The sequence below is a fragment of the Mycetomoellerius zeteki genome, unplaced genomic scaffold (genome assembly GCF_001594055.1).
Source record: "Mycetomoellerius zeteki isolate Tzet28-1 unplaced genomic scaffold, Tzet1.0 scaffold95, whole genome shotgun sequence".
In the NCBI taxonomy this organism is placed as follows: domain Eukaryota; kingdom Metazoa; phylum Arthropoda; class Insecta; order Hymenoptera; family Formicidae; genus Mycetomoellerius; species Mycetomoellerius zeteki.
In genome coordinates, this window is record NW_017257990.1 from 699,769 (window position 1) to 715,157 (window position 15,389).

Genomic DNA, 15,389 nt, shown 5'->3' on the forward strand with positions numbered 1-15,389 from the left:
TACATATTTGCCTCTATTTTATGAATGTTATGACAGAGAACTGTCAAACTGCTATCACATGTTCGGTGTCTTATAAGGACTTTACGTTATAAATAGTACGCAAATCTGCTTAACCGTATTCATTTAAATTAAAAAGGTCTTATTTAGAACACGGTCCGATTTAGACCACTCTCCTCTACATTAATTCAACATCTAACTTTATCCGTCAAATGGCGTTTCTCGTATTTAGATAATATTCTGAATGACTTTTAACATATTTTACGTATATAACATTAAATTCAATAAGATATATCAAAGATATAGAGAAATATATAATATTTTTATCTAATATTTTATATTATGTATCAATAGAATTCTATGAGATGTACATCAAGTAATTTTGGGAAAATCTAAAATATAATGTATTTGTCACTAAAAAAATACTATATACCACATTATCAATCATCCTTATTTTCAAAAAATTTAACATCTTTCTACATACTGTATAGATGTCCCAAAACCATTGAATTTCCTTTTAAGAGCGGATTCTTTGGAATATTTTAAGACGAAAATTCTAATTTGGAAATATCGAGGCTATAATAATTTTTAAATTAATAGCGATTAAAGTTCACTAATCACATGATATTTCGCGTGCTTAGGCATGAGATACAAATTGTAAAAATGCTCCATAGGGCTCTTCTCAGCAATTTCAAGCTTATCATACACATATCTTATATATTATAATATACATTAATTATTATGAAAGATTTACTTAAAATATATTTGCCTCACTTAGATATTGGAAAGCTCTTCATATTCGATCATCTATCATTCGGAAAATATATAAATGCCTCAACATTTTTATACAAGAAAAATTAATCCAAATAAAAATCGATAATTCAAAAATAGTAACACTTGAAAAATAAAACACTTTATAAAGAGATCCGCAATATATTAACAATATGAAAGATCAGATAGAAAATTAATGCTATCAATTCTGCTATAAAAGCATGGAAAATAAATTTTTACAAAAAGATAACCAAGTAGATTATACATCAGGATTGGGTTATTTTTCAAATAACTATGCGAACAATCTTTAGTTTTTTCTTTCTCTACTTTAGCTTTTCTTTTTTTTTTCGATGATTTGCTTTTTGTTCGCGTAACGTCACAAATTAGTTATTATAATAAATGTATACCACTTATTTCGTGTAATATTGTACATGATTTTTTGAATGTAGAAATGTATTCTGTGTGTTAAAGAATTTCGACAATATAATTAAAAAACTAGTGTAAATATGTAATTAATTATTGTATTTAAAATGCGAAAAACATCAAACAATTCCATATCTTAGTATAGTGAACAAACAAAATGGCGAAAATGACTCGACGCGCCTTTTCGCTAATTCATTGTCATCACCATATTATGAGCTATGATTAAAATATGTCCACTTTTACTTATATATTTACCGTATATTTGTATTTATTTGTATAAACTGTCCCATTTTTTTTAAATTCATGAGTCTTATTTACTTTCATCTGACATAAATCTACTGCACGGACCGATTGTATTTATATATAAATTGTGTACTTTAATGATGAGACAAGCTAAGTTTCAAAATTTTTAGCAAAATTAAAATGCATTGCACTTTACGTGTTTACATTTTATCAAAATAGATTATGATTGATAAAGCTTTTTGCCTACATCACTTTCTATATACGAACGGCATACGATAAACATAAATTAAGCTTCCCAGAGAAGTAAACTGATTTATTACAGCTTAACAATAAATAACATAATCTGAAATAATAAACAATGTATTTGTCGTTTAGTCTTACTAAACAACAAATGTACATATATGATTTATTAACAAAACATTAATTTTTATTAAATCATATATAATATTTTTAATAATATATGAATCAATAATATTAATATTAAATAATAAATATTAAAAATTAAATTATAGCATCCCAAGGATGGATAGTTAAACAATTGTCTAAAAATTAGAATTTAATATCTAATTATTTAATAAATGCAAAAATATCAAGAAAAAAACAATTGCACATATTTCATTTACCACGACTCTCTGTATTGGCTACATTTCTCTGCGAATAAATGGAGCCTTGGGCCAATCCTCTTAACGGTCCTTTTCGTAATTCGGATTGGGAACCTTTAGCAAGACAATTATTAATAGAGACTAAATTTGCATCATGTCCCATTGCGAGTGATCTTGAAAATGGTTGCTTAGTCAGCAAATTTGGATCCGGCCCTGACCATGGCGCATAATCCGGCCTATAATTGTTTACTTAATGTTTATAAAAATATTACAGCAAAAAAGTAATCAAATAATTATATTTTTTCAACGTACAACAGCAGATCATTATTCGCTCCTTTTGCTAAATCCGAGTTTGATCCTATTGGTTTTGTTAAATATGGAGATTTATATTCTTTATCTTCTGTAGTACTGGTTCCACGTGAAACTCTAATGCAACATATTTTATTATATAGAGAATGTTATCAATGAAATATTATTAACACGTTGACTGTTGTGTCGGCCACCAATGACAAGCATTTAAACTTTCAATAGCGTCGCGTTGCGTCATCGATGACTGACACTGACCAGAGCTGACCGTAGTTGCCAAATTAAAAAACTTCATCAAACTCATAAAAAATAATATTTGTTCTGTAAATATAAATAATATTGAAGTAATAGTCTAAAATAGTAAATGTACTATGTGTACATGATAATTTTGCATAAAACAATTATATAATATCGTATCGATGTGTGAATCTAATAATGAAAATTTCATTTCAACGTCGCCGGAGAAACAAACAAATTAGGTCCAGTAGTCAAAGTGTTAATAAAATATTATTTTGATATCTAAAAACATAAACAAGTTCACAGTAGATATGTGTTACCAAGACATATATCTTATAAGATTATACGAGTTACTCTTTAAATGTAACGCATTACTGTTACCATTACTTCCTTTCAAAAATTACGATTTCAAACGATGTTACGATTATTTTATTGAGAAAGTAATGTTACCCAGATAACATTTACGTTGCATAAGATATTTAAGGGATAACACCTATGTAAAATTTTCAAAAAATCGATTTTTTTTTCCTTTTAAAATACATTTTAGGGTCTCAAAAATGAAGTGCAAGTGGTTTTATTGCGATACATAATTTTTTTCGAAAGTTATAGGCTCCTAAAAATTCAATTGTTAACTTAAAAGTATTGACATTCAAAACTTTAAACGCGTTTTTCTCAAAACAGTATTTTTTAAGTTGATTTTAACAGTAGAACTCAAATAATTTTTAATCTATTTACTTCAAATTTTAACAGTATATTTAACAAATCACATTTTTTAAAGAAATGCGTCGAATGTTTTTGATAAGTTACAAATTTTTTAAGTTACAGCTGATTTTATTCGACTATTTCTTGACGAAAATGGAACTTTTTGTTTGTATTTCCGCCATTTTGTCAAAAATCAATATTTTCAAAAACACCTACATATTTCTATAGATATTTGAGTAAATAAAATAAAAATATTTGTTTTTTTGTGTGTTCTAAACCAAAAATTACGACACTTGTGCTACTAGCCACGGAACACTATGCTATTTCGACTGTCTCCATCACGCTGCTGCAGATCCGCCATTTTGATAAATAAAATTCTTAAAAAATTATTTTTTGTACTTTTTTATGTGCTTAATAAAGTTATAAACTCTTTTTTTAATAGCATGATTCATTAAATAAAAAAAAAATCACAAACGTAGATCTTATTTACAGTCGATTACATAGGTGTTACCCCTTAAAGACATCTTTTAGATATCTTGTATCTAAAAGACGTCTTTTAGATATCTTATGCAACATGCATGTTATCTGGGTACTGTTGCCATTACTAAAAAATAATAATAATCCGTTACTCAGCTAACGCTAAATATTCCTAAAATGAAAGGTTCCTAAAAGCTTCCTAAAATCACCCCAAAATATTCTAAGGGTATTCCGAAATATCCCGAAATATTTACGGAATGTAAAAGTAACATTCAAATATCGGTTTAAAAAATTCCATTTATATATCGTTATATATTTCGAGTTGTTGCATATATATTCCACAAATATTTTAATTTTTCCAAAAGTATTGATATGTCGATATGATCGAGACGAAAGTATCCATAAAAAAACATCGGATATCGGAAAAATATCGATAAAGTATCATGCCAATTTTGCCGATCGGATTGCATGATTTAAGCACAAAGATGACTGTAACTAAGTCGTGGAACATAAGTCGTAGTTGTAGGTTGATCAAAACTTGTATATTGACCTATGACTAACGACTACGACTCACGTTTCACGACTCAGTTATTCACTTTTCCTTTTCGTTACTCACTAACAAGAGTAAGTTCACACCAATTCACGTATTCACTAACACAATCAAAAAAGATGTTCCAATCATGGCACTGATCCCGAGGTTAGTTACTGTTACTGTTACTCATTCGGAAAAGTAATTACGTTACTAAAGAAAGAAGCTTCATTACTTTTTTATGTAACTTGTACAACCCTGATATCTTATATATCTTAAAACATGTGACCTTAAATAAATGTCTTACTTCGGTATCTCAGTCTTATTTTTGGATCGTTTTAACTTTTCAGTCTCTACATCTGTACTCATCTTTTTAATCGGAGAAGCAGTTAATTTTATAGCTTCTGTCACTGGTGGACTATCTTTCCGTTCGTCGCTTCTACTACTACAATATTTCACACAACTTATAAGAGGACATTAATATAAATATATTCACGATTTTTTATGTATTGCTAAAAAATGAAACGTTACCTTTGGCTGCTGGAAGTGCATAATGGTCGAGTAGCTTCTTCTGCCATTACTATATCTAATATATGTATTGCTCTTTCTTCGTCATAATCTACACTATCCATAGCAAGCATCACAATTCGATCTGGTAAATTCTTATATTTTTGCATTAAACGTGTTTTCACTGCAATATTTTCTTTCTGTAGTGATATCATTAGATATAAAAAGAAAATTAAAATTTTAACAAAAATTTTTACATACACTTATTCTTTTCTTCCAAACTTTTTATGCGTGGAGGAGGAGTAGGTGCAGTTTGCTCGTCGTGTACCTATAAAGATAATTTTGTTTACATGTAACAATGTACGCGTTACATAGTGTACAATAAAAAATTCATTACCTCTTCCTCTTCTTTCTTTTTTATTAAAGCTCTGGCAGGAAGGGTAGGATTTCGTTTTTCATATCCTAATTCAATTAATTTTTCAGATGCCTTCTGTACATTATTATCACTCTGTTCCAGCACATCCAATAATATTGTTTCGTCCACTTTTGGAAATACATTTTTCAGGTACCTGTACATACATTCCAAACATATAAATCTTTAATATGACTGCTATATTACTGCTACGTGCACAACATACAAACATAATGCATTACTATCATATGGATTTAGTATATATTTTAAGATTATATGATTATAATAGTATATGTAAATTATAACTCATTACTAAAACAACAATAATCTAATGTAATCTTACTTTTAACTAATGTACGTAGCATTAATGTATGCCGTTCGGCGTGCGCACATTCAATGAACAACTTCTCTACAATATTTAAGAAATGTATCTAGTTGCCTACATTATTAGTAATAGATCAGAGCTTCCCAAATTTGTATCACGACTCACTTTTTAAAACAACAAACATTCGCGGCTTATCTTTTTTAGTAAATATGAAAAAGCGGAGAATGAATAAATTAATTATTTATATCATTTTATTTATACCTACATTCCTCTTATTTTTTTATTTTTTATTAAATACAATTTTATAAATTTATTTCAGATATATAATGAAATATACAGGGTGTTTGATAAGTAACGATAAATCTTTCGAACAGGAACAGAATGAACTAAACTGAGAAGAAAAGTCCTCTACCATTTTACAATTTTCGTAATAGTTAACATAATATTAATTACTAAAAATTGTCGAAAATTGGTCTACAATAATTTTTTTACTCAAATATTATCAACTTTATAGAAAAACTACAACAGACAAAAATTGTTTATTTTCTTCTCGTAGAGCTCTAAGAATTTTTTTAGAATTTTTTATCAACTTTTTAGTACTGCATTTTCTTATTTTTACCAACATGAGAAAATACGGTATTAAAAAATTCTGAAAAAATTCTAAAAAATTCTCAGAACTTTATGAGAAGAAAATAAACAATTTTTGTCTCTTACAGTTTTTTTGTAAAGTTGATAGTATTTGAGTAAAAAATTATTGAAGACTAATTTTCGGCAATTTTTAGCAATTAATATGTTGTTAACTATTGCGAAAATTGCAAAATGGTAGAAGACTTTTCTTTTCAGTTTAGTCCATTCTGTGCGAAAGATTTATCGTTACTTAGCAAACATCCTGTATATGAAGAATGCCACGTTTTCTATTTCTGTTCAGGTGCATGTTTGAGTTCCCACCTGGGTGCTCCCCGTTGTTTACCAAACGTTAAACAAGGATGACATGACACCCAAAGAACACCCAACTGGGAATCGGAACACGCATCGAAGGGAATGAAAAGTTATTTTTTAAAAATAACTAGTTACTTCCATTCCCGTTTCTGACATGTTTGATGTCGACATCGATATAAATTATCTTTAGATATAAAGGGTTTGATAATTGTAGTTTATTTGGGAATTTGATTTTGATTTTTACCATCGTTAAAAAACCAACTTTACGTTTTTTATTTTACAATTTCTATTTTATTTTATATGTACGAAGTCGTGAAAAAATGCACACACGCCCAAGTGCCAATTAACGCGAAATAACAAAGTTAATTTAACATTCTACCATTTTTCATGACACGCCAAAAATTGACTCGCGATCTTTGGTAATCTCTGATTTGTATTAATTATTTCAGTTCCTAAAATAAAAAGAACTATCTATAATTATTTAAAAACTATAAATAAATCGCACACATTTAAATGTCCTTTTGTGAATCGGACTACATTAATGCTGTCGATGTTGTACATTATAACTTAGTAAATTAATATGTAAAAAAATTAATAATTAACTTTTTTTAAAATATGCACATGTGATTGATATCTAAAAATATTCATAAAATTTTCTTTGCTTTTTATAACAAACAATATAAACTACTCTACATACCTATATTATATTTATCTAAATATTTTTAGAATAGAATGCACATGCACATACTATCATGCTTAAATTTTATCTTATTTTGGGATAAACGAGTTTTCTTTTCATTATATATAGATATATGTATATATATGTGTGTGTGCGTGTGTATGTGCGTGTGTGCGTGTGTATATATATATATATATGTCAATAAAAATAAGAGGAACAACTTCCAATAGCCTTGACTTTGACATAAGATGTCAAGGTAACGATTCTGAACAAGATTCAAAAGGTTTTAGCCGTCATTTGGACACCTTGAATAATGCAAATGCCGACGGTACTGTAACTTTGAAGCCATAATTTGAAAATACTTAATAAAAATAACATTATTATAGCGTCTTGAAAACAAATAGTTGCTTATTTAAAAAATTATTTAACATATTTTTTTAAAGCAATTATGTATTTTCTTTATATTGATTCATCTCATTATTCTGTTCATTATAGTATTAAGGTACGATTATCAAAAAATTAATAGTACACGAAATATTTAATATTTCGTCAATATGTACCAGAAAGTATAAAATATCTTGTAAACTATTGATTTTTTGGCATCTCTATCTTAATACTTTTATATGCAGAATAATTAGAGAAATCATATTATATAAAAAAACGATATAATTCCATTAAAAGAAATAAAGGTAGGTCACACACACTTTGAAATCTTGCAAGCACGTCTACCTAAAGAGAACTTGTGACTCTCAAGAGATGTCCCCTTCGAAACAAAGTAACTTCTTTTACTTGAAACGTTTTCTAGAGTAATGAACGAATTTGGGAGATCATTGCGTCTAAAGCTTTAAATGAGATACCCTGTGTATAATATATATACACACACACGCACGCACGCACGCACGCACACACATATTATATATATATATATATATCTCTGTGAATCAGTGTTTACATGTCGTATTTAAGGAAAAATTGGTAATTGATAATGTATTTATCTACACATACACACATATAAGAATTTTGTATATATATATATATATGTCACACAGTCAAAGTGTAACTCACTAAATGTATACATTTACTAAAGTTAATACTTTGACTGTGACATATATATTTTATACAAAAATATAAAAACTCTTTTATTCCCTTTTAATGATACAAATAACATAACAATGACATCTAATTAACAATACAAAGCTTTAATTTGTGCTACTAAATGACAAAAATAAAACATGAATAATATGGAACAAAAACCAACCTATTCTAGATAGCGTAAATTTTATATTATCCAACATTTATGTTATTACAAACCAGGAAGAAACTGAAAGATAAAAGAAAATAACAGATGTCATAAAATTAGATATTACTGATCAGTGACAGAATATTTTTTAAATTTCTTAAAAGCGATAAAATATAATAAAATAAACAAGATTAATAATAAAAATCCATTAAACTACATTATGTATTTGCTACCGTGCACGATAAATTATTTTGAAGAATCGGCGAATCAATATGTAAATAATTGCATCTCTAGTACTTAATATCTAAATACAGTTGAAGGAAACCTATGACTCCATACATGCTACCGTTACATAATATCGTGTATATGCGTGAAATATACCAGACAATTATAACAATGCAAAAGAAAAGGCAGTGCTCTTTGACTGGTATACTTCCATGGAATTATCACAAGATACGATATCAACATCTAGCATCCAGACTGGGTGAAAAAGACTGAAACTATGAATATTTGGGTTAAACCTAAGTTTCATTTTTGGGGAGTTAGGGGCTGGTCGAACTCCGCGAGGCGGACTCAATGTTAATGCTGCGTGTATAGAATGAGCCGGTAGACGCCATCTTGGAATTGCATAATTTGAATGTACTCCCACAGGTGTACAGGGTCCTGGGGCACAAAGAGGATTCTTTTCCACTTGGAGAGCACTCATGACCAAAGCTGCCCTGTTATGGTATCTGAAAGATATTGGCTGTCGACTTAGCACCAGACCTGATACAGTGCTAATTTATGAAAATAAACAGGGGAGCTCAGATAAATTTAATCAAAGAAACTTAAAAAATCAACTTTTTTTTGTACGTGTGATAGTCTTATTGTCCATGTTAATATTAATATTGTTTGTATAAAAATGTTAAAAAGTGTGAGTACTAAACTTCAGATGAAAAATTTTGGTAATAGATAATTTGCATGCTAAAAACACTTACTTCTTTAATAAAAGACGAATATGTGTATCCGAAACTGTCGGAAATACAGCGTTGATCTTCGCCACTTGTGACTCAGAGTCGGAATTTTGAGTAAAACTTGTCTCTGTATTTCTCACTGGAGTCGGAGATCCTAAAGTCAAGTCACCTAATCGAGTTGTCATCACACTGGTGGATTTCAACGACATTGGCGTTTTCAGCTCCTGCACATACACGCGTGTCTATCTATATAACAATTACAAAAACATTTTGTGTATGCGAGTGTATATGTATGTATGTACATATGTGTACGTATACTGGCATATTGTAGTAACTAACTTGATGAAAAGCAGGCATGATTCATGAGGATGACTTTCAATATAAATGTTTACTTACCTGTGCACTGGGAGGTAAGAATGCTAGTTGTGGATTATGATAAGGGGACGGTGTTGGATAAATTTGTGGAACTCTGTGAGCACCTGTATAATTTAAATGCCCACCACTTCCGCTTCCTCCAGTCTATTTATTTGTAGTATCGTGTGCGTTATCCAAATGCAGCGTGTGCATATCACAAGAATATATACATATACAGTTTATACACATACACGCACACGCATGCGAACGCGCACACGTAGCATATGATATATGTTTCAAATAGAAATTAGAATATCTCTCCTTGTACACATAAATTGTACATAAATAACATAAACACATGAATATAATCTCAAGTACGATGACGTTTTGCATAAAATATTTTAATTGTTAAATAATGTCATATTTTTGGATTGTTAATACCGATATGTTTAATTCATTCCAATTTAATAAAATAACAAAAATATTTAGAAACTTTCTTATTTCAAAATTATCTTCATTATTCGAGCGATCTAATGAAAGAACATTTGTTTTAATAAATAAAAATATTTCTTTATAATATAATTTTTGTTTTATGATTACATTAAACTATTAAAAATAAATACGTTACATATAATCGTGACAGATGTACATATTTTGTAAGTAATTTATTTTAAAGTCAAAAACTTCTTCATGTCGAATATAATGCAAGAGAGATGTTACTTTATTCAATGCTTACAAACAGTATTTCAATTTGCATAAAATGTCATCAAAATTAAATTGTAAAAGCATTAAATAAACATCTAATTAATATGTAATGTGATTCATATGTGTAATATTTAATTACCTTTAATGAAGTAATTAAATATCTCAATATAAAAAATATATACATTCCATCTGTATTTACATTCAATCTGTTCTTTCGGAAAAATTATTTACATAATTATTTACATGTGAACTCTTCTTTTATATAAGTATGTACCTTTAATAAATATACTAATTACAAAACGTTGTCACATGTAGACTAAGTTCGTCTTATTTCAGTATTGACACTCAGAAACATCATGTTATCATCAATTATGCTATTCACATACATAAAATATAATACGCTAATGTCAACTACGATGTGTTCTCAAGACTCAGCTGCATCTAATTGTTTTTTATTTTATTTTATTTTTTCGTCTTCCATTTATTAGTATCTGAATTAGAGTAATTTGTATTTGCCTTAGCTCAAAGCGCACACCACATTTCTGTTACTATTTCTTTTAAGAGATTAAGTTACCTTGACATCTTAAAAATTATAGATAACTTTGTGAATTTTTTTTTAATAAAACAATGGAAGTGATAAAAAGTTTGTTTTAAGATTCTTATAATACAATTCTTTAAGAATAAAATCGTATTAATTTTTTCTTTAACAAAATGGCAACACTGGAGCACGTTTTGCTGATTGATTCCCAAAGTTACCTATGAATTTTAGATTGTTAAAGTGGTCTAATCTCTTAAGAAAGTAAATATAAACGAAAAATAATGATATATTTAGTAGCAAATTATGTCATTGATTTACGGAAGTGCTTCAAAAACTGAGTTAAGCAATGATACTGACATTTGCGTTTTTAGTGTAAAAGCGAGCAAGACGAACTTGGCCATAATGTGCCAGGAAACACTCAAAACACTTTTAAAGAAAATATTTAATGCTTAAAAAAATGTTCACATTGTAATTTATTTTATTTAAATATCGTGTGTTATAATATATAAGTGTTAGAGAGTTGCATATACGTATATTAGAAGAAAATTAAAAGAATCTGACAATGTATACAATATTCAAACAATCAAACATCATACATAAATACCATAAAAACATTCAATGATATAATGATATGTATGAATATTCAAATGATGTTAAATGATTAATTATCAACATAAACATTCTTTTAGCATAACAAGGTATCAACCTTGACATTCTTTAGTACGGTATAAATCTTGATATGAACCTTGACCTTTAATATTATACTTTTTTCCTTATTAATAATCAAGACGGTGGAATTTTTATTAATAATGTATCCAAAGAAAATAGAAGCGAGTTCAAATAAAATAAAATTACAAATTATAAGGTAAAGTAATAAAAGGAAATCATTGAAATTGTATAACAGAAAGAAGCAAACCCATTATTATTTTAACTGCCGCAAATTTTTTGTAATCATTCCCTTAATTAGCGTGCCATACTATTATCTTTTTCTATAATGCAATTTTAAGTACACTTTTCACATTAAAACATTTTTCAAAATATTTTTAAATGAAAATCTTCGACAGTCTTCGAGCATTTCGCAATGCTAGAGATCCGAGTTCGACTCCCGGCCGAGGAAATATTTTTCGCAATAAATTTATTTACTAATTTTCAGCACATTAACATCTTTCTAATAGGATGCCTGATTGAACATTAAATTATTAAATTACTCGTTAATTTAATTTGTGATATTACTACAGTAGTTTAATTACGTTTATAAGTCCGAAAAACCAATTCGACGCGCAGTTCAAATGACTACATATGTGATACATAAATTCACATGGAAATTATTTAAGCATCTAAGATTGAGCTTCGACCTTATAGGCTTTAAATTCTTAATTATTGTGTATTCACATATACGGTCTTAATAAATCATTTATTATTGTTAGATATTTATGTTTTCTCCTCTGTTGTGTGTTATTTTTAAGTATATATAAAAAACTACATTATGTTCAATAATAGGTCAGTTATGTTTGAAATGGTATTGGGTATTGGGTATATTATTAAAAATTTTCTGGAAATTTTCATATCATTTTAAAGTTGAAATTGATGAAATAGCCCTATCCTATCCTAATAGAGAATTGGAAGAAATTAAATATAAAATAGATTCTGTAAATTTTTATCTTAAGAAGTACAAAAGTGGTTAATAATAATAAAAGAATAGGAAATAGATTGGAAATCTTATATGATTATTTTCAATGTATAAATATAATATCTACATATTTAGATATTTTAAAGGGAAATTTTTTTTAAATAACTTAAGAAGCTTAGACTTGTTAAATTTTGTTTCTAACAAAGATATATATATGTATATATATATATAAGTATACTTTTTTGTACAAGTATACTTGTACAATGTACTTTACTTCCAGAAATGACACTACAAAATTTTGAAATTTCAAACAAATCACATTTATGATTAGACATTAAATAAGAGCAGAAAATTAAATAAATTTATTATAATTAATTCCAAGGGGACCAAACACTTCATAAATCCATAGTTTATACTGGATGTTTTTTGAAAAAAATCTGACAATATATAAATATCTAATTGTCAGTACAAAAAGACAAAAAATAAAATGAAATAAATTTAATGAAATAATTAAAATGTCATAAAAAAGCCTACGTGGTTATTGGTGTGCAATGTCAGTTTACTAAAACAACATGATTAACAATTAAAACACAAGTTAAAAAGTAAATGTTTGGGCCAGAATTTTGATCCTCCTCAGTGCTGTATTTATAAAATTTGTAATAAATGAAGAACTTACAGAATAAAAATGCTTTTTAACACAATCTAGTCACAAATTATAACAATCATCTCGTTACAAAAATTTATCTAAGTCTATCTAATAATGTAATATATTCTTCATGTCATCAAGATAGTACAAATATGAAAATGAATTTGATTAAAAGATGATTATAAACAGTGGTTATTTGACAGAGTAACCATTGTAAATATCCAGCACAGTGTAAATTCAAAACATAGAGGAGAACTTTGAGACTCATGGATGACAACTGAAATAGAATAGTAGACTCTCTTTTATGGCATTTTAATTATTTTATTATTAGATTGATTCTCAGAACCAATTCTTACACTTTGATATTTAATTAAAATAAATAAAATAAATAATAATTAAAATTAATTTATTATTCAATAAATGATGAAAAAAATATTTTAAAAATCATTATAAAATCTTTTTTTTTTTTTAGCTTAAAAAAGGGTTGGTAAAGAACATGTTTTAAACGTGTTTTAAACAGTTTAAAACATGCTAAATTGATGTTTTTAATATGTTTTAAATATGTTTTTTTATAGTATTGTTTAAAGCATATTTGAAGTATTAAAAACATATTTAAGAAGAAACACAGTATATTTTATTCTTAAAAAAAAAACATTAATCTTTACCAACCCTGTAAAAAAACTATGTAACTTAAAGTAAGTATAACATATCACTTTTTAAGAATTTAACATTTGATTCAAAAACATGTAAACTTTTACAACTTACAGTTGCATATGCATATATAAATTTAACTATTACAACTGACCTGCATAGGAATATCTTGAGAAGTGGTAGTAGTAGCCGAACTCAGTGCCATTGAATTCTGAGACTGTATATACTGAGAATACTGCCAATATCTCACTCTTGGATCTTCCCATGTTGTAGTTCGATTGAAATGATTTATGAAATATCTGAAGATCACCATTAACAGTTATAAGTATCTAATCCATTGTTTCAGAAAAATATTACATAAATCGATTTTCTATAAATATTTTTATAGAACTCTCAATATCGTAATCATAAATGTCTAATCAAAATTTTATTAAGTACAAAGCGTCTCAACTAATGCATGTAGAATATTATCTATTTTCGCTATCTTATTCATTAATTTTTAACAATTTGATTGTATATTTATTTCAAGAATCGTAAAGAATTATCGAAAACTAAGTACGTGCAACTGTTTTGCACAATATGAATTTATTGATACAGGAAAATTTCGATTTTTGGAACTCTATTAGTAAGCTGTTTATCTTTAATGAAAAAAATAAAAAGATAACTTCGGAAGTGCAACTTTACGTACGGGCGACCGCTGCGAATATCATATCTACATTCCCAGCCAGGAGGTAATTGACTCCTATCACTCTGTTCCGCCATCTTTCTGCGTCGTGTTCTCGTGTTTTTTCAATAATTGCAACAAATTATTATATAAATTGTCTTTTCTCAAATCGGCTACTATTTCGATACTAATACTAACTACTGTCGAAACCACAGTCTACAAACATCTATATAAATACCACACGCTACTATCTAAATATTACACTAGACTGCTAACTCCCTAAATTTCAATACGTAAGGTTTGTTCGCGTCGCAAGCTCCAACATCCTCCAACATGCTCTACCATAACTTCTACTCACTCTATCAAGCGCGTTGGAATGAGTAAGAGCTATGGTAGGAGCATATTGAAATACGTTGGAGCTAGAGTCCTAAATTTATCAAAGAGGCGGAACCGGTGTTACGCATTCTGATTCGCTGTTGCAATTACATGACTTGGCAGCCATTTATAGTACTAGTGACATATTTCTATTTCATTTTATCCTATACATTCTATCTCACTCTATCTCATTCTTGCTCTTGAACAGTATCACCGACGAGATATTATTAAAGACCGACATCCTTATGGGAGTTCGCGTCCTTGTTAATATTGAAGTGATTAAGAGTAAAAAAACTGATAATATTGTACTAATTTTATGATTTATTAGTTTAGTAGACGTGTTTATTGGTGTACGTGCATTTAAAACTCAATAATACTCGATTTTTCCTTTAAAATTGTGATTTCAGTATTATCGTCAAAGTTCGATTATCAACAGAGATAATAACTGCAGCGAAAAAAATTGTAATTTTTCGGCAATATATAG

At 27.9% G+C, this 15,389-nt stretch overlaps 1 protein-coding gene across 5 annotated transcripts; it reads right to left on the minus strand.

The window, feature by feature from the left end:
• Nucleotides 1–1,133: 1,133 nt before the first annotated feature.
• On the minus strand, nucleotides 1,134–14,833 carry LOC108730680 (uncharacterized). Of its 5 annotated transcripts, XM_018460526.1 has the most exons (12): nucleotides 14,555–14,833; nucleotides 14,021–14,165; nucleotides 9,739–9,861; nucleotides 9,367–9,566; nucleotides 8,911–9,120; nucleotides 5,192–5,363; nucleotides 5,056–5,122; nucleotides 4,819–4,978; nucleotides 4,595–4,732; nucleotides 2,349–2,462; nucleotides 2,058–2,272; nucleotides 1,134–1,777 (listed from the first exon to the last, which is right to left on the minus strand). In XM_018460526.1, the coding sequence occupies exons 1-12, from the start codon at nucleotides 14,626–14,628 to the stop codon at nucleotides 1,758–1,760; spliced, it is 1,638 nt and encodes a 545-aa protein (XP_018316028.1). In that variant the 5' UTR covers nucleotides 14,629–14,833; the 3' UTR covers nucleotides 1,134–1,757. The 5 variants fall into 5 exon arrangements, with proteins under 5 accessions (XP_018316028.1, XP_018316030.1, XP_018316031.1 ...); XM_018460528.1 differs by lacking the exon at nucleotides 9,739–9,861; XM_018460529.1 differs by lacking the exon at nucleotides 8,911–9,120.
• Between the last annotated feature and the right edge of the window lie 556 nt (nucleotides 14,834–15,389).

What these genes read in the sequence shown, in the direction of transcription:
- LOC108730680 (XM_018460526.1), bottom strand. Translation starts at nt 14,628, where the DNA reads ATGGCGGAACAGAGTGATAGGAGTCAATTACCTCCTGGCTGGGAATGT. An exon ending in TCTTACCTCCCAGTGCACAG is followed by an intron (nt 9,567 to 9,738) that starts GTAAGTAAACAT and finishes GTGTATGTGCAG; the next exon opens with GAGCTGAAAACGCCAATGTC. An exon ending in TGCACTTCCAGCAGCCAAAG is followed by an intron (nt 4,733 to 4,818) that starts GTAACGTTTCAT and finishes GAAATATTGTAG; the next exon opens with TAGTAGAAGCGACGAACGGA.